The 17,926-nt window shown below is 55.5% G+C and overlaps 1 protein-coding gene across 1 annotated transcript; it reads right to left on the bottom strand.

Moving 5' to 3' along the window:
* Nucleotides 1-9,427: 9,427 nt before the first annotated feature.
* On the bottom strand, nucleotides 9,428-16,443 carry Tmem119 (transmembrane protein 119). The gene is made up of 2 exons (XM_052168448.1): nucleotides 16,273-16,443; nucleotides 9,428-11,466 (listed from the first exon to the last, which is right to left on the bottom strand). The coding sequence occupies exon 2, from the start codon at nucleotides 11,449-11,451 to the stop codon at nucleotides 10,612-10,614; it is 840 nt and encodes a 279-aa protein (XP_052024408.1). The 5' UTR covers nucleotides 11,452-11,466; nucleotides 16,273-16,443; the 3' UTR covers nucleotides 9,428-10,611.
* Nucleotides 16,444-17,926: the final 1,483 nt, after the last annotated feature.

Here is a 17,926-nt window from a genome sequence, read left to right as displayed (position 1 = left end):
TGAAGGCCATCATGGCCCCTCACCTCGACCTGTCACCAGCTGGCCACACAAACACTACAATCACCTGCATCGCCTTCTCTGTCATCCTCCAGTGTACCGCACCTCACCCGAACCCCGGGACTACCATCGCCCCTCCCCTGCTGTCTCCTCCACTGTTCTCATCTCCTCCACCAATGCCTTCACCTTCTCCATTACACGCACACCACAAGGGCCTGCAGCTTGACTGTCACAGGCCCTCTCACACACTCCATACATGTCCACCCATGGTCACCTACAGCCCAGGACAGGAGAAGTATGAATCTGTCAGCTTACACTCCACAGTGCTGTTCATCACTAAAGGAAGTCAGGACGGGAACTCAAGCAGGTCAGGAAACAGGAGCTGATGCAGAGGCCATGGAGGGATGTTTCTTGCTGGCTTGCTTCCTCTGGCTTGCTCAGCCTGCTTATAGAACCCAAGACTTCCAGCCCTGGGATGGCTCCACCCACAAGGGGCGGGGCCCTCCCCCCTTGATCGCTAATTGAGAAAACACCTTCCAGCTGAATCTCACAGAGGCATTTCCCCACCTGAAGCTCCTTTCTCTGGGATAACTCCAGCCTGTGTCAAGCTGACACAGAACCAGCCAGTGCACCGTCCCTCAGGCAGGGCCGTCCTGCCACAGCGTCATCCCTGAGCTCCAGATAGATGCCATGTTTCACATCTGTGGTGCTGCCTCAGAGGGGAAAAACAGAATCTCTAATTCTCTTGTCATAAAATGATCTCAACCTCTGAGGCAGGCAGATCTCTAAGTTCAAGGCCATCCTGGTCTACAGAGTGAATTCCTGGATGGCCAGGGCTGCACAGAGAACCCCTGTCTTGAAAAAACAAAACCAGGGGCTAGAGAGATGGCTCAGCAGTTAAGAGCTCTGACTGCTCTTCCAGAGGTCCTGAGTTCAATTCCCAGCAACCACATGGTAGCTCACAGCCATCTGTAATGGTATCAGATGCCCTCTTCTGGTGTGTCTGAATTCAGCTACAGTGTGCTTATATACATAAAATAAACAAGCAAATCTTAAAAAAAAACAAAACAAAAAGCAAAAAAACAAAAAATGAACTCGACCAAACCCTCCTCACGGGAGTTTCTTACATGCAACCATTTGGGTGAAATAAAGACTGTGTTTCTGTTCCGGCCAGAAGCAAAGCTCTCTGAGTATCGTCATTCAAGAATCAAGTTTCTAGGGCTGGGGCTGGAGCTGAAGCTCACGCCATAGGGTTCTCACCAGGTGTGTGTGAAGCCTCAGGGCCCATCCCCAGCACTGCATAAAATCCCCCGTTTGTGGCTCATGCCTGTAACCCCAGCACCCATGGGTTGGAGGCATGGGGGTCAAAAGAGCAATGTGAGCCTTGGCTACACTGAGGGTTTGAAGCAGGCAGGCAGCAGGGGCCGGGTTGAAACCTAGACAAGGCAAGGGGGGAATCAGAGTCAGGTCCTTGACTGGCCTCGGCTGGAGCTGACATTTCTGCCACTCCCTGTTCTCAGTCATTCTAAACAATGCGAACACAGCCAGCCTCGAGTGTGCACCCTGGAATGGACTCCTGGAAATTTCTGTACACATTTCTAGAAAAGACTTTCCAATCCTCACTCACTGATGACAACCGCCTTCCAGGAGGGTTCACTGCTCCCCTCTCCCTCTCCCCTCCCCCCCCCATCAGATGTGCAGAGAGCAAGGACCAAGACAAGATGTGCTGAGAGTCATGGGAGAGGCAAAACCCCAGTCTGGCATCCCCCATGCTGGGCCAGGTCTCCAACACAGTTCTGCACAGGCTGGGCTGTGAGGAAATCAGCCTTTAGGTTTGAGATGCTCAACTTTGGGCTAGACAGGATAAGGACGTCTCCAGAGTGCAGCAGGGTTGTTGGGTAGTGGAGAAAGTTGCTTAGGCAACTGGGGAGGTGGGGGTCTGAAGAGGGGGGTGGAAGTGGTTTGGTCCCTCACCCGTGGATTCCAGAAGATGGAGACAATTTCCTTAGAGATCTCACAGAAGGGCTACGTGCTTTTGCTTAGCAAAGGGTACCTATAGCATCCATCCCACAGCCCCATCGTAACAACATCTCATGTGGAAACTGGTCTGGGGAGGACACTTGGGACTCACCCCTGGCTAAATCCAGCACAATTTTCATTCTCTCCTAAGTCAAAGACATAGCTGAGGCCCAGAAAAAGGTAATTGACTTGATCACATGAGGGGCAGAGGCCAGTCCTTCCTTCTAGGGTTTCCTGCCTAGGACCAGGGCCTACCCAAGGACCCCACCTCCATCATAGATCTGTGGAGAACCTCAGGGTGGTGGGCTGGGCTCCAGAGCCCTGGACTCTCACCCACATTGCTGTACCCCGGGTCACTCTCAGGTCCCCTAGAGTAGGCCACTCAGCAGCCTCCCTACCGTAAGAGGAAGGTGGGTACCCATGCGAGGTGCCAGGCCACCACGCTCTCTGCCACATGGGTGCCCCAGGCGGTTAGGGGCCCGAGGGCAGCTGCACCATGTGAGCAGACAGACAGGAAGAGCCTAGTGAGAAGCCAGCTCCAGTCAGAGCCTTTGAAGATGCTCTGGTGAACCACAAAAGACAGTGAAGTTACCACAGGCTGCCTGGGGTCCTGAGGAAGTCTGAGCTCACTGAGTTACTTCCCTCAAAACTCTCATCCATTTAGACATTCAGAAATTCACTCATTCATTAATTCATTCATTTATTCATTCACCAAGTCAGCCATTCAGCCATTCAGCCATTCAACCATTCACTTATGCATTCATCCATTTACCCATTTGCCCATCCGTCCATCCATTCATTCACCCATCCATCCATCCATTCACCCATCCATCTATCCATTCATTCACCCATCCATCCATTCATTCATTCACCCATCCATCCATTCATTCATTCACCCATCCATCCATTCATTCATCCATCCATCCATCCATTCATTCATTCACCCATCCATCCATCCATTCATTCATTCACCCATCCATCCATCCATCCATCCATTCATTCATTCAGCCATCCATTCATCCATTCACCCACTCATCCCATTCACTTATCTGCCCGTTCATTCACTAATTCATTTACCCAAGCCACTGTAGTAAGTGCAGGAAATATCTGTAGAGTTCGGCCATCCAGGAGTTTAAGCTTGGCTTCGACACGGTCTGGCTGTGTGTCTTTGGGCAGATGACTTCACCTCTCTGAACTTCTGGGTCATTCCTTAGAGAAGGTAAGTGACCTCAGCGCTTCTCTCAGCCTTGTGAGGGCCTAGCGCACAAGGAAGAGAATTATTCCAGCACTGGGTAGGCTGAGGCAGGAGGATCCGGAGTTCGAGACTGCCCTGAGCTACGCCCTGTCTTGAAACAAAGACAAGTGGTCGATTACCATTCTTGGTCTATGGTGGTGCCCAAGAAGGAGTGGGGATTCTAAAGTGAGATATGAATGCTGAGGCAAGACAGAGCTGTGGCACTGGGGGCCTGGAGCCTCACAGCACAGCCTGCCTAGGAGGAGGTGTATCCAAATCACTGTCACTGACCTGCTCCCAACTCTTCATCTACGGGCCCAGCTTTGAAAGGAGTGTCAAACTCCTAATCAGCAGGGTTGGAAGGAAAAGTCACGAAGCCCGGGAGACCCCCCCTTTACTGTGAGCAGTAAAGGCACCAAAATATTCCCTGAAGGTTCCAGGCTGAGCCTCCCAGCCAGGCAGAGCCTGTGAATTCACAGGCATGGCGTCCAGAGGCTCCAAGCTGGTTAAGCGAGGGCGTGGATTAAATCCTGAGATTTAGCCCAGGTCCTTGGGGACCCGTGGCAGACACCTCACACCGCCCCCCCCAACTGTGGGGGTTGTGCCCACCCAGACTCCTATAGAGGGGGGAATATAACCCGCTTCTCTGAAAACTAACCCCAGGGTCCTCCAACGCCCCTACAGACAGCCTGGCACCTGGCCCAGCGGGGCAAGGTCCCCCCATCCACACGGCCAGACACGTCTCCAGCTGCTGACCTAGACAACATTCAAGCACAGGCCACGGTCACCTCATCCCCAAGGGGAGACAGAAAACAGATGAGCTGTGACCCTTGACCTCGTTGAACACCCCACACGTGCCCAGGGGTGTGCGGGTCAGAGGGCCAGTCAGTTCCTCATCCCTGTGCACAGGCTCTCTGCACGGCCGTGATGACACCCTCTGAACCGCCAGCCCTCAGGACCCTTTGGCAGTCCCAGGGAAGAGCTGCTGTAAGAGTCTCGCTTGACTCTAGGAGTCTGGGAGCTCAGGCCCCAGAGCCTCTTAAAGACGCCTCAGAGAAGAGAGGCAGCCCTCTCCCCACCCTACCCTTCACAGCCAAGCCCCCACAGGAGGCCTGATCCCTGAAGAGAATGGGGTCCCACCTGGGCCTTCGCTGCCATTTCAGACAAACCTATTGAAGCCCAGGGGCGTCAAGCGACTTGCCCAAAGACACACAGCTTGGAGACAGCACTGAGATCCCAACCTGTGTTCCTGTCACTGCGCCATGCCCCCCCACACACACTCACTCAGGACCCCCACGTCACTCTGGGAGAGAGGAGGCCTGGCAAGGGCAGAGGCCCAGGTCCTACACCACCCCCTGCCTTCTACCACCTAGCTTAAGCCCCTGTCCCCCTCCAGGTCCCTTGATTGGCCGAGGATCCTGAGTCCTGAGGGAGCACACCCCCCATGGCCCCCTCCCCACGGTCCTTCCCGGGAGGAATGGACAAACAGGCAGACGTCACAGGCACCTCTGGCACCAGCGTTCCTGGGAAGGCCTTTTTACAAGCTTGGCTATTTTTCACTGTGCAGCTGCTACCATAAACCCTGCCCCCCATCCTACCCCAAGAAGGGGAACAGCTGTAAAGGCTCTCCAGGGCCCAGAGCTGGCGCCAAGCCCCCCCACCCCCACCCGGTTTGCTATTTCTGAGCAGCCAGAGAAATCTTGAAATTAAAACCTCCCGAAAGACGGGTAAACCCCTGTTCCAGTCCAGCAAGGCCCATCTTTTCTCCAAAGCAGAACCAGCGCAAGGTCTGCCCAGCTCCCACCTGGGCCTCATGTGGCCAAGTGTACTATAAAGAACGGACTGGAGAGACTGCTCAGCAGTCTAGAGCACTGGCTGTTCTTCCAGGGGACCCTGGTTCAAATCCCAGCTCCCTCAGGGCACCTTACAATCATCTATAAGCCAGTTCCAAAGGATCCAATGCCCTCTTCTGGGTCCATCCACACCAGTGACACACATGGTTCACACGCACGATTCACACATATGCACACATCCAAAATACCCACACACATAAAAGAGAATAAAGGGCTACTTTAGAACAACCTGATCTACCTCCAGAACAGCCAGAGGCACCCTTGGTGGTTCTTTTAAAAATGTCTTTATTAAGCCAGGCGGTGGTGGCGCACGCCTGTAATCCCAACACTCTGGGAGGCAGAGGCAGGCGGATTTCTGAGTTCAAGGCCAGCCTGGTCTACAGAGTGAGTTCCAGGACAGCCAGGGCTACACAGAGAAACCCTGTCTCGGAAAAAAAAAAATGTCTTTATTAGCCAGGTATAGCACACACCTTTAATCCCAGCATTTGAGAGGCAGAGGCTAACCTAGTCTATATACATGGTTCCAGGGTAGCCAATGCTACATAATGCAGCCCTATCTTTAAAAGAAAAAGAAGAAAGAAAGAAAGAAAGAGAGAGAGAGAGAGAGAGAGAGAGAGAGAGAGAGAAAGAAAGAAAGAAAGAAAGAAAGAAAGAAAGAAAGAAAGAAAGAAAGAAAGAAAGAAGAAAGTAAAATAGGTATTTATTTATTATTTATGTGTAGGAAGAAGAAAATAAAATATGTACTTATTTACTTATTTCATGTGTGGCTGAGCGTATGCGCGTATGTGTGTACAGGGTCCCTTGGAGGTCAGAAGAGAGCGCTGCATCTCCTGGAACTGGAGTTACGGATAGAAGAGCCACCATGTGGGTGCTGGGAGTCGAACCCCGTCCTGCCAGCGCTTGACAGACGGAGAGGCAGTGATGAGGCCAGGGGCCAGAGGCTGGCCTGCCCTGCAGCCTGCACAGACGGCACCAGGGAGGAAAGCCGAAGAGAAAAGAGAGGAGACATGTTCACTCCCGTGCACCCCCTACCCCACCGCTGACAGCGGCTTCGACCACGCCTGGAATCTTAGCAATACTGAAAGAAGCAGGAGATCGAGGCCAGACTGGGCCACACAGCACAACCCTGCTAATGTAAAACAAATCACATTAAAAAAATAGTAATAATAATAAATACCCAACATGTTCTGCAATAAGGCAGCCAGTCCTCACGGCACTGAGGACTCTGCCCAAGTTGTAGACAGACCTGTGCTCAAATGCGGTTCTCCAGAGCCGTGTGACCTCGAGCAAGCCGCTGCCCTCCCCGGGCTGCTGGTCTCTGTGGTGAGGGTCAGATGTGGCTGTGTGGATCCTGCTGATTGTCTTCCCTTCTCACACACACACACACACACACACACACACACACACAGGCACGCGCACACGCACACGCACGCGCGCGCGCACACACACGCACGCGCGCGCGCACACACACACACACACACACACACACACACACACGGAGAGCAAGACTGTTAGCCTATCAGCGACTCCGCCAGGCTCCTCCCAGGGAGACCTAGCAGCCATTATCATCTACTTACCTGCTGCCCTGCCGAGTCCGGGGGCCTGGGGTACAAAAGACCTCTCTCTCTCTCTCTCTCTCTCTCTCTCTCTCTCTCTCTCTCTCTCTCTCTCTGTTCTCATGGGTTCCCGGATGGCCTCTCTTTCTGTCCTTTCTGCTCTTACCTATTGCTGCCTTCTTGAGGTCCTCACCCCCTCCTTTCCCCCAAATAAGCCTCCCTTACGCTAGGTCTGTCTCATGGTGTGATTTCTCAGGGGACGCCTTGGCATGGGCCCACCGGGTAACCCCCCACCCACACTCACACCACATTTGTATACATGAGCGCATGTGCACCCGCCATCTGATGGTCAGGGCAGCAGTGAGGGGCATGGAGCCCCACACCCCTCTTCTCTTGGACTTTGTATCTATCTGCCATGTTGTACCATGGAGGGGGGCTGGGGCTGCTCTCGGTGGGTTTTGTTTCCTCTGCAGGGTTGGAACTGGGGACTTGCTCACTCTGGACAAGCGCTCTACACTGGGCTACCCCTCTGCCCTAACCCTGGTAAAACACCTCCTTCTTCACACGGGAACACCCGAGAGGTGGGGGGTGTGTGCCCAAGGTCACGTGGTTGAGAATAGAGTTGGCATTGAGCTAGAAGTTCTGACCCCACCATGAGAAGGATAAAAATTCAAGCAGAGGCTACGCTCTGCGTACCTCTGTTCTCACCTGAATGGGACCAGTCCGTCCCTGGGGAAAGGGGGGTGCCTGCTTCCCTTTGTGGCTTTTCAAACCCTCCTCCACCACAGATCACCAGCAACACACACAAGCACACACACACACACATACATGCACACATATGCAAGCACAACATGCACACATGTGTACACACATGCATGCACTCACACATCCACAGGCACGCACACACAAACTCATACACACGTACACATACACATATGCACATACACTCAGGAATGCACACATACATATGCATGCACACACACACACACAAGCACTCACATGCACAACATATGCTTGCAAGCACATATGCACGCACACAGTGTCAGCAGGCCTGGCCAGAGACTGATAAACAGGTTGCTAACAGGACAGGGACAGCCTGTACAGAGCTTGATCAAGCCACCCCCCCCCAACTCACCCATCCCGGGGGACACTGAGGGTGCCTCCCTTGACCTTCAAGCCCGGTTCTGTCCCTGTGGTCCCAACCCACAAGCCATGCTCCCTCTCTGGTTTTCTGGGTGTGCCCACAAGCAGGCCTTCTGGGTAGATCCCTGCAGATGTGGCAATTAGAGGGCTCTAAGCAGGAGGGGAGAGCCCTTGCCGTCTTCCCTGAGGGAGCCACTCTCTCCTCTCTGCCTCCCTCCACCCATTCACCCACCCACACAGCCATCCATCCATCATGCCTCCTTTGTCATCCCTCATTCCCCTCCATCCGTCCTCCCTTCCCTCCTCCCTTCTCCATCCCTCACTGAACACTCAGAATGGTCTCCTGAGCCGTGTGACATGGGCGACCAGCTGTGCTGCTCTGGGCCCGTTTCTTTCTTTGGGTTGTGGAAGAAATAATGGCGCTGCAGAGCCCAAAAGTCTCGGTGAGGAAATCAGGTCCGGAGAGTGGTCCTGGCCGAGGGCAGGGGGCCAGTCGCCGAGGCCCGTGGTCACCATCCGCCATCACTGAGCCCTGGAGGGGTGGATGGAGGACTTGGGAGCGGGATCCAGAGAGGGTGTAGGGCAGGAACTGAAGGTTGATGAAGGTTAGCTCTGGTGAGGTATAGGAGGGCCGGAGGGAATCGGGACATAGGGAACCACCGAGCTGCAAACGCTCAGAGGCAGCAGGAAGTCGGGCTCCTGTCACTCAAGACACCTCCTTAATCCCGCCCCCTCCAGGATCAGAGATACACACTACCGTTAAGGCCTCCAACCCGCACATTCTCCAGGAATTAGTGGGAGGCTGCTGGCCCGAGAATTACCCTCCAGTGTCTTCAGGGTCTCATTGTGACCCGAGGGGGCTTATGTGCTTCCCGGCCACGGTCAGAGCTGGCCCGTAAGGACAGAGCCCGACACCAGAGAAATGGAGCCACTTGGCCAGAGCCACACAGCATGGCGGAAGGAAGTGTTTGGGTGTTCATATCAACTCTCCTGGTTCCCGGAGAAAACCCAGCTGCATTGAGAGACAGGTCCTCACTCAGCTGCACCACACAAAGGCCGTTGTATCCTGCAAGCCTCAGACTGGATGGGGTCCTCAGAGGGTCAGGGTTGCAGGAGATAGCCCCTATGGCACCACCATCCTGGGAATCTGACATATGTTCCCGGCCCCTGCCCACGGCTGGATTCCAGAGCACCCAGGCAGGGGATCGTCCATGGGAAAGAGAAAACTAGACATGGGGGTGGGGTGGGGTCAAAGGCTCATCTCTAGAGGCCAAAAGACCTGCCAAGGGTGGATATCAGCAAGCATTGTCCCTGAGGCCCAGTCAGTGCTCACCCACCTGCAGGGAATGGGCAGCCATGACTTCACCCCTGCTTTGTCCCCCAGCACAAAGAGGTGGCTGTGGTGTGGCCGCACCAGCCGCAGAGAGAGGCAGCAGAGTGTCTGTGCATTTGACATACCGCCTCCAGGCCTCCTCAGGTACATGCGAGGGTCCGACACCTACGAGCACCCACACACATTCTCAGCTCTCGGGCCTGGCTGATCCCCTCCCCCAGTGCTGCCCCCAGCCCATGTGTATCCCATCCATCCCCACAGACCTGTGCAGCCCCAGATAGTCCAGAGAGACTCAAGCCAGATCAAGGTTTATTATGCTAGCATGTCATATAGCCACACCTGAAGAGCAGAGGACTCGGGATGCCCTGAATGGAGGTGTGGGGAGCCACTAAGATCCCCCCACAGGACAGAGAGAGTCTCAGCACTGTCAAGGACTGAGGAACGGTGTGGGCTCAGGCTACCAGAGCACTGTGTGAGCGTGGGATGGGCCAGGCCCCGCCCCTTAGCTTCAGTCTGCTTCGGGGACTGACAGAGCTCTGCCCACTCCCCTCACCCCAGCACTGACAGCAGAATGTCTTGCACACACCCAAGTCAGGGTTGCTTGTCACTTGAAAGAGCCAGATGCCCTGCGGTCCACATTCCAACTCTGAACCAATCAGAAAGCAGGGTGCCTTGGAGAAAACCTAGAACAGTATTTTCCAGAACCGGTGCTGTGTGATTTGGGGTTTTGGAGCTAGGAGACGTCTTGATAAAAAGGCGGCTCAGGAAAGCGTAGCAAAGCCAGCTGGTGGGAACCCTTAGAGCGGCCATGTCGCCTGTGGCGGGGTACGGGGGGCTCCTAAAATCACGTGATTTCGACTTTGTGTTTCCACGGGGCATCTAGGGGAAACTCTGATATAAGTATGGGCCCCTTCCAGAAGCTTCCTAACTAATCAAGTCCACGGAACGGGGGTATAGTGACAGAGACATTGCGGTGATCTGGAGATGCAAAGGGCCCTGCTGTCCCGGGCGGTACCAGGGACGGATTGCACCTTGCTATCCCAGCAGGGCGCAAGGGCAGCACGGGCCATCTTGATGTCTTCTGAATCTAACAGCCCCTCTTGTCTCCACAGCCGAGCTGCAAGCAGCAGCGTTAGCTGCGTCACAGGCAGCCTCTGGCCTGTTGCCCTTCTGCTCGGAAGACTGCCTTGTCCGGGGGGCCCAACTAGGATGTGTCTGATCTTCTCCTTCCAGAGAAGTGGTGCGTTAGGGTGAAGCCCCACCCCTTGGGTGGCAAGAGTCATTAAGGGCACTGGAACTTGGGGAGATGATTCCTGGGGTGCACCAGAGGCCATTGGGTCTGCCCCCAATTCGGGGTCAGGATTGGTATCATCAATGGCCAAGGAGGGACATCAGGAAGCTGCCAGAGCTGAATTCCTTCCTTGACCAGGTGACCCTCGGGCACCCAACAGTCAGGCGCAGCAGTTCTGGGGCCTGTTAGACACTGGGGGGGACTCTGCTGCAGGCACAGGGACTTTCAGGAGCTCCGGCTGCTCCCTGGGATTCCGGGGCTAAGGAGAGAGACCCTTCTGGTCCCCACTGGCCCTCACTGGCGGCAGGAACGCCTTCAGCTTCTGCCGAGGCTGACTCTTCTGGGGCCCCCAGCTTCTCTTCAGTGACCCCACATACTGGGGCTTCCTGGGCCTCCTCCTGACCGCCGAGCACCTCCTCCTCCTCCTCCGACCCGCCCTTCGCTGGCTTTGTGCCCTCCCCACTGCCTGGCAGGGCTCTAGCTGGAGAGCGGAGGTTCTGGGTGGCAGCCAGAATGTCAGCCTGGAGCTGCTGTGAGGAGTCCAGGCCCTCTTCCGGCCGGCTGTCAGGTGCCCTGTCGGGGACCTCGCTGAAGGCACGGGGTCCCCCAGCCCGGTCTCTCTGGTCCACATACTTCTTTTCAGGGAAAGAGGATGGGTAGTAGGCTGTGGCCTTGTGCTTCTGGCGCGTAATGAGTGCCGCGCAAACTAGGAACATGACGAGGAAGGTCAACGAGCCCACCACCGCGATGAGCATCACGTACTGGCGGAAGAAGTCCATGATCCCATCCAGGAGGTTGGTGGGTGGCACGGGGCCGTCCAGAGCTGTGGGCTGGGGTCTCCCCGGTGTGGGACTGAAGGGTGGAGTCCGGGGCGGCAGCAGGCTTGGGGAAGAGGCTGAAGAACCCTCAGCTTCCCCACTGCCGGCTACATCCTCCAGGAAGGAGGCCGGAAGTGACACAGAGTAAGCCACCCCAGGCGCTGGCCTCGCGAGCAGCAGCAGAGACAGGAGGGACCAGGGGACCATGTTGACGTACAGAACCTGCGTGGAGAGTAAAAGAGAAGTCAGGCTGAGTGTCCTGGCGCTCCCGGACTCAGGCGTGAGTGGTCTGCTGGGTCCTAAGGACAGCAGGGCAGCAGAACACACTCCAGCAGTCACTTAGCTGAGCGACACGCACACACTCCCGGGTCATTCTACACGCAGTGCCACCTGTCCCGCTTCCTTCTGGTGTTCCTGAGGACAAGAAACTGCGTCTTATTCATCTCTGTCCTCAGTGGCTCGAACCCGGAGTATACACTAAGCGCTCAATAGTTGCTGTACCAGTGTGGCTGAATTCACAATCCTATTACACTCATGGCTTCCTAGGCATCCGATACTAGTGGAAGTGTCTTTGTGTGTGTGTGTGGGAGGAGGGATGCATTTGGAGACCAGAGAATAACCCCAAATGGCCTTCCTCATCACGGACCCTCCAGTTCTTCTTTGAGGCAGGGCCTCTTGCTGGGACCTCGTGCTTAGGACAGGCTGTCTGGCCAGCAGGCTCCCAGAATCTGCCTGTGTCTTCCCAGAATTCTCCTGTGTTTTCCCAGAATCCTCCTGGGTCCCTGCCATTACTCCTGGCCTCGCAGGCACGCACCACACCACCACACTGACTTTTGACTCCTGAGCCATCTCCCTGTCCAATTAGAAGTTTGAGGGAAGAGCTACGACTGTCCCCATTTCCAGCTTTAGTGACAGAGCTCTGGTGAAACTGTGGCTCAGAGGGACCTTGTGACTTATCCAGGGAGATCTGGAAGGCATAAAGGAAGCACAATGGCCTATACCCTGGGAGGCAGGGGGATGGGAGACCAGGAAACCAAGGGGCACCTCTGCACAGGAAGTGGCCCCAGGGCACCGGTACCCTGAAACCTTGGAGGCTCCAAGCGGAGGCTTTTCCAATCCACCCACTTCCTTCTCTAGAGGATTCTAGGTTTTGAAGCAGCCAGGTCTGCAGGCTCCATAGGAGGCTTGGGTACCAGGGTGGGGCTGAGGGCATCTGTGACCCCCCTCCCCCAACCCATGAAGGCTTGGATCTCACTGCAAGCCTCCAAAAAACCCCAAGAGGTTCCAGGGGAACCGCAGTTCCTGGGGAGAGACAAAGCTAGCTAACATCGTAGCCCCTCCCCGACGCTGTGGCCCCTCCCCACCGCTGCGGCCCCTCCCCACCGCTGCCACTAAATGGGAACCAGATGCGCCCCTCCCCCTGGAAGGCTGCTCCCGGCATGAACCCCCCAGACCCCATCTGGCCCAGACAGCCAGGCTGATTAATAAATTCCTCGTTGTCCAAGTTTATACTAACTCTCCCAGCCAGTGGGAACAGGATCTGGGGTTCAAACTTTGGCTGGCCCCGCAGAGGGCTCTGGTCCCTGAGGCTGACTGGGGTCTAAGACAGAAGGGGTTTAAGGCCCTGTCTCAGGGGAGTCTCACTTCATAGACTGAGATGGGGAAAAAGAGGCAGAACCTCCCCCCCCCCCCCAGAAGGCGACAAGCCACACACAGCAAGTTTCTGAACTGCAGCAGGAAGCTGAAGTCCCTAGCACCATGGCTGCAGGTCCCTGCTGACTGGATGAGGCAGGTGGCATAACCTCCTGTGACAGGGACTCAGGGAGTGAGGGAGGAGTGAGGCTGGTCATTTGGTCACTGTCCCGGCTGGCCACCTTAAGCTTTCCAGGGATATGTGACGAGCCCTTGCATCACAGAAAGCTGGCACCAGGATGCCCCGCCCGTACCCTAAGGAGCCAAAATGAAGCTATTGCTCCAGTTTGCCTGGAGCAGCTCTCAGCCTCCTGGCCCTTCGGTCAGCTCCGGGTGACTCACAATACCACAAACGTTCTGAGGGTTGTTGTACTGATCGTTTTTATCGTTAATTAATTAATTAATTGGTTCTTTTCGAGACAGGGTTTCTCTGTATAGCCCTGGCTGTCCTGGAACTCACTCTGTAGACCAGGCTGGCCTTGAACTCAGAAATCCCCCTGCCTCTGCCTCCCAGGTGCTGGGATTATAGGCATGCACCACCACTGCTCGGTTTATCATTAAATTCTTATGGCTTAATTGTTTTAATTCTCTCCCATTTGGATCTGCAGCAGAGACAGCTGCACTCACTGATGCCAATTCAGTCAAACTGGCTCACACGGCAAAGGGCAGCCAGACGTTCGTTTCAGAACATCAAGGCTAAACGGGCCAGCGAGGTGGCTCAGTAGGGAAAGGAGCTTGCTGCCAAGCCTGATGCCCTGGGTCTGATCTCCAGGACTCAGAGGGTAGAAGGAGAACGCTTCCCCCACGGTCATCCTCTGCGCTCCGGGCATCCACCATAGCCTGTGCAGCCCCCTAGAAAGATATAAATGTAATAAAAACGTCTCTAAAGTGGCTAAACTGCCAAGGGAGCTCTTCTGTCTACGTTTCTCTTTCTCTGCCGTGCAGAGCCTCGAGTGCACTAAGCAAGTGCACATGACTCCCCAGGCTCGCGCACAGCCAGCGATGGCCCCAGACCCCATGGAGGATAGACCCAGTCCTACAGCGGCAACGCCTTCATGTTCAGGACGGGCAGTGACGTGTTCAAGGACGGACAGGTGATCCGTGACTAGGCTGGGATTTAAATCCTTTCTCCACAGGTGTTGTCATCCACATGCTATGAGAGTGAGCATGTGTGGGCATGCATGTGTATGCGTGTGCATGTATGTGCGTGCACATGTGTGTATGTGCATGTGTGTGCATGTGGAAGCCGGAGGCTAATTTGGGGTACTACCTCTGCCCAGGAGATCTCTCCCTGGGAGCTGAGAATCACAAGGTCTAGGCTGGTCCCTACCCCTGACCTCCAAGGCTGAGATCTGGGACACACATCACTACTATGCCTGGCTTTTTACCTGGATGCTGGGCCTGAACTTGAATTCAAATTTTTTTCTCGGCAAGAATTTTGCTGACCTAGCATGCTCCCCTTTTTTGGGTGGTGCTGGGAATTGGTCTGAGAGCCTTACACGTGCTGGGCACTGCCACTGAACCACACCACAGCCCTGGGTCACCACTCAGGAGAGAGAGGCAGGGTGGCACATTCAAAACCATCCTGAGCTACATATTATGATGGCATCTTGCTGTGGCAAGCGAGGGCCGTTGCTCCAGAGGGACAGGCCACCGTGACCAGAGTGCCACAGCACTGCAGAAGTCCCCAGGCACACTGTCCCCAAACGCATTAGCTGAAAAGCCACTGGGCTGGCTAGATCTACCTGGTTCTATCGTGTCTAAATCTGCCAGCTGTCTCCTTTCGACCTCACTTTGCCAATCTGCACATGGGCAGGGAGTGGTAGGGTGACTCCACGTTGAGACTCAAAGAGCTGTCGGACTGTGCGAGAGAACATTCTAGGAGCGCCAGCACAGGGTCAGTCCCACAGGAATGCTCCAGGACGAGCCAGCATTGTCCCCTCAGCGGATCCATGGCTGTCCTTACATGCTCTGGCCCCCAACGCCCCCAGCAAAAGAGCACAATGCACAGGCACACATGTGTACGTGAACACACACATGTGCATGAGCACACACATGTAGACCGAAAATGGGGCTCCAAGAAAGCATTGGCCACTCTGTGGCACCCTGGAATCAGCCAAAGGGGAGGAGAAGCAGAAACCATTCCTGTGTCTAAAGAGCAAGAACCCCCAGCTCTCAGAGAGCTTCCCCCAGCCTCTCAGTCTCTTCTTGCTCCCCGAGAAAGGTAGTAGGCAGCTAAGTAAGGGGACTTGGGTCTGTGTGGAGCCAGCCAAACCTTGCTAGGGACCCTGAGTGTTTCTCCCAAATGCTCTGAGCCTCAGTTTCCCCTCTGTGGAACAGAAGAACTGACCTGAACAGGTCTGAAATAATTGCTAATGTGCTAGGTGCCCTTTGCCTGCCTGCTGGGGTGAGCAGGGGCTGCTTGGCCTCCTGCTCTGTTCTACACAAGGACTCAGGACTTCGGGCTGCTGAACCCTCTGCTTTCACGCCGGAGGAGACTCAATCAGATTGTGAACAGCCTGCCAACAGAGAGAGCCTGGATGGAGAGGTGGCTCAGAACAGCCCAATGTGGCTCCAGCTTCTGCATCTATACCATGGGAATGGGTCCCAGCAGTGCCTAGCACAGAACAAATGTTAGCAAGTGGATGCACTTGTCCAGGATGCCCTCCTGGGCCCTCTGTCTTAGGAGCTTCTGTTTTAAATCAAGATGCCCATGAATATGCAGATGAGGCAAGTCCACCCCGAAGGAAGGACTGGGTACCCCAGGACCTGAGACAGCTAAGCCAGAGCCTCTGTTCCACCAGTGTCAGAAACGGATGGCCAGTAATGGAGAGGCAGACTATGGAAACCTGGCTTCAATTAGGAGACCTGGGGGTTGGGGGAGAGGGGAGGAGGCTCCAGCTGAAACATTGTATCCCTAGCCTATTCCCTCAGGGCCCGCAAGGACAGGGAAGCAGGCCCCTCAAGAAGAGGCTTGGAAGGAGCCTGCGGTCTCAGAACCTACACATAAGCTTACATGCAAGCCCACATACGCATGTACACACATACACACACATACACATACACACACAACTGGTGCATCAGCCACCCCAAGCACAGCCTCCAGCAGCGCACAGGACAATACAAGTTTCCATCATCAGCACACTGGACTTGGAAATGTGTCCCTGGCACTCTCTCCACATCCCAACTACGCGCGTGCCGCGCCGCCTTCATCCATGCACACACATCTAATCACATGCGGGCTCTTGGCCTCAAACACACACGCAGATTGCACACACGCTTAGGGACCCCTCAAAGTCCTCCGAGAGTCCCCAGCAGTAGCAGGCCGGGACTTACCAGCTCCGGGTTAAGGACCGGGTGCAGCTGCCAGGTAGACGAGCCAGGCCCGCTGGACGGACGGTTCGACTGTCTGTCTGCCTGCCTGCCGTCTGCCGCCAGCTGCTCTCGCTGGTGCCTGCCCGCCTCGGCCTCCAGGCCCTCCCCCTTCCTCCTCCCCGCTGGGCTGGAGGGCCAGCTTGATTTCATTAAGAGGGCTTGGGGTGGGGACAGTGTGGGGCGGGACTATGCTGGGCCACCCACAGTCCCACCCTCTTCACACTCCAAGCTTGCTTCTTCTTGACCTCAGGTCCCCTGGGCAGGCTCAGACAGACTGACAGGCAGAGGGGCGTCAGGGAGCGCCTCCCCAGAACTTTGAGCTGAGGTCCGTCCCATCCCCCACACTCCCCGAAGGATGAGGTCAGGAGGCTCTGGGGCCCCTGGAAGTGGAAGGAAAACTCTCCGTGGCTGGTGGCTCATTCCAGCTGTGACTCAGGATTTCCAGGCTTAGGGTGCAGAGTGGGCGTAGGGGTGTCTCAGGGAAGCCCGAGGGTGCTGAGATCAGGCACTGCCCTGCCTCTTTCTCCCCAGGCCTCAGTTTCTCCATTCTTAGGGAATTCGGGAGCTCCCTGAGGTACTGGCATCCTGAACTCTGAGGCCTCAGGAAGTCCCAGTAGGGAAGCTTGAGCAGAAGCTATGAACTCATTCCACAGAAGTAGAGAGGGGATGGGGGAGTTCAAATACCGCAGCTTGGTCCTGAGAACGGTAATTAACTGACCCTGAAGCACCATGGGTAACTGACCAGTGATCCATGGGACCTGGCACTCACTCATTTATTCATTCACTCATTCATTCATTCATTCACTCACTTATCCACTCATTCATTCATTCACTCATCCACTCATTCACACTCATTCACTCACTCACCCACTCATTCATTCATTCACCCACTCATTCATTCACTCACTCACTCATGCGCTTGTTTGTTCCAGTAAACGGCTGACACGTCCCCACACCTAAGGTCAGGGCTGAGCAGGACCCAGGCAGACAGGACACAGACACAGCCACACCTCTAGGAGCTCACAGGCTTCCAGAGCTGTGTGCACCAAGATTCTTCATGGGGTGTCCCTTGTCCTTCCACAAACCAGAGGGTGTTCCACGTCAGGAGAGCACCACAGGGGAGCCAGGCAGGGAGGCTTGTATACCCTGGGATCCCACAAAGGGGGCCTGGCGAGGCTCTTCAGGGAGTGCCCAGGGACTGAGGGAGAACAGGAAGGAGGTCCGCTGCAGGGGTGCTGCGGGGTTAGCACGGGGTGGGGGTGGGGGGGGAGAGGGGTTATTCATCTCGGCACAGTTAGGAGCTGGGTCTTCCAGGATGGCAGTGCCCTCAGCAGCCCCTACTCATCTGAAAGAGGCCAGTCCTTCGGAAATCAGGCTGGAGTCGTCCCTGCTTTCCCTTGAATTGATTCCTACCACCGTGGAGGGAGGAGGAGAGGGATGTGTTCCAGGGACACGCATACACGTGCAGGCCTGTGCCCCCTCCATTTTTTCAAAACGATGGGGTAAGGATGGCCCTGCCCTGGCTAGCCTGGTTTAGACCGGCCATCAGTTTCGGGGGCAGCCAGCCCTCCCCAGGGCCGCCTCCTCCCAGGAAGCAAGCCTGGTCTTCAAGGGT

Source organism: Apodemus sylvaticus, chromosome 22 (genome assembly GCF_947179515.1).
Source record: "Apodemus sylvaticus chromosome 22, mApoSyl1.1, whole genome shotgun sequence".
NCBI lineage: Eukaryota > Metazoa > Chordata > Mammalia > Rodentia > Muridae > Apodemus > Apodemus sylvaticus.
Note: the sequence above shows the minus strand (reverse complement) of the source record. Positions and strands in the feature narration are given on the sequence as shown.

Excerpts from the sequence above, each read along its gene's own strand:
- Tmem119 (XM_052168448.1), bottom strand. The coding sequence starts at position 11,451 with ATGGTCCCCTGGTCCCTCCTGTCTCTGCTGCTGCTCGCGAGGCCAGCG.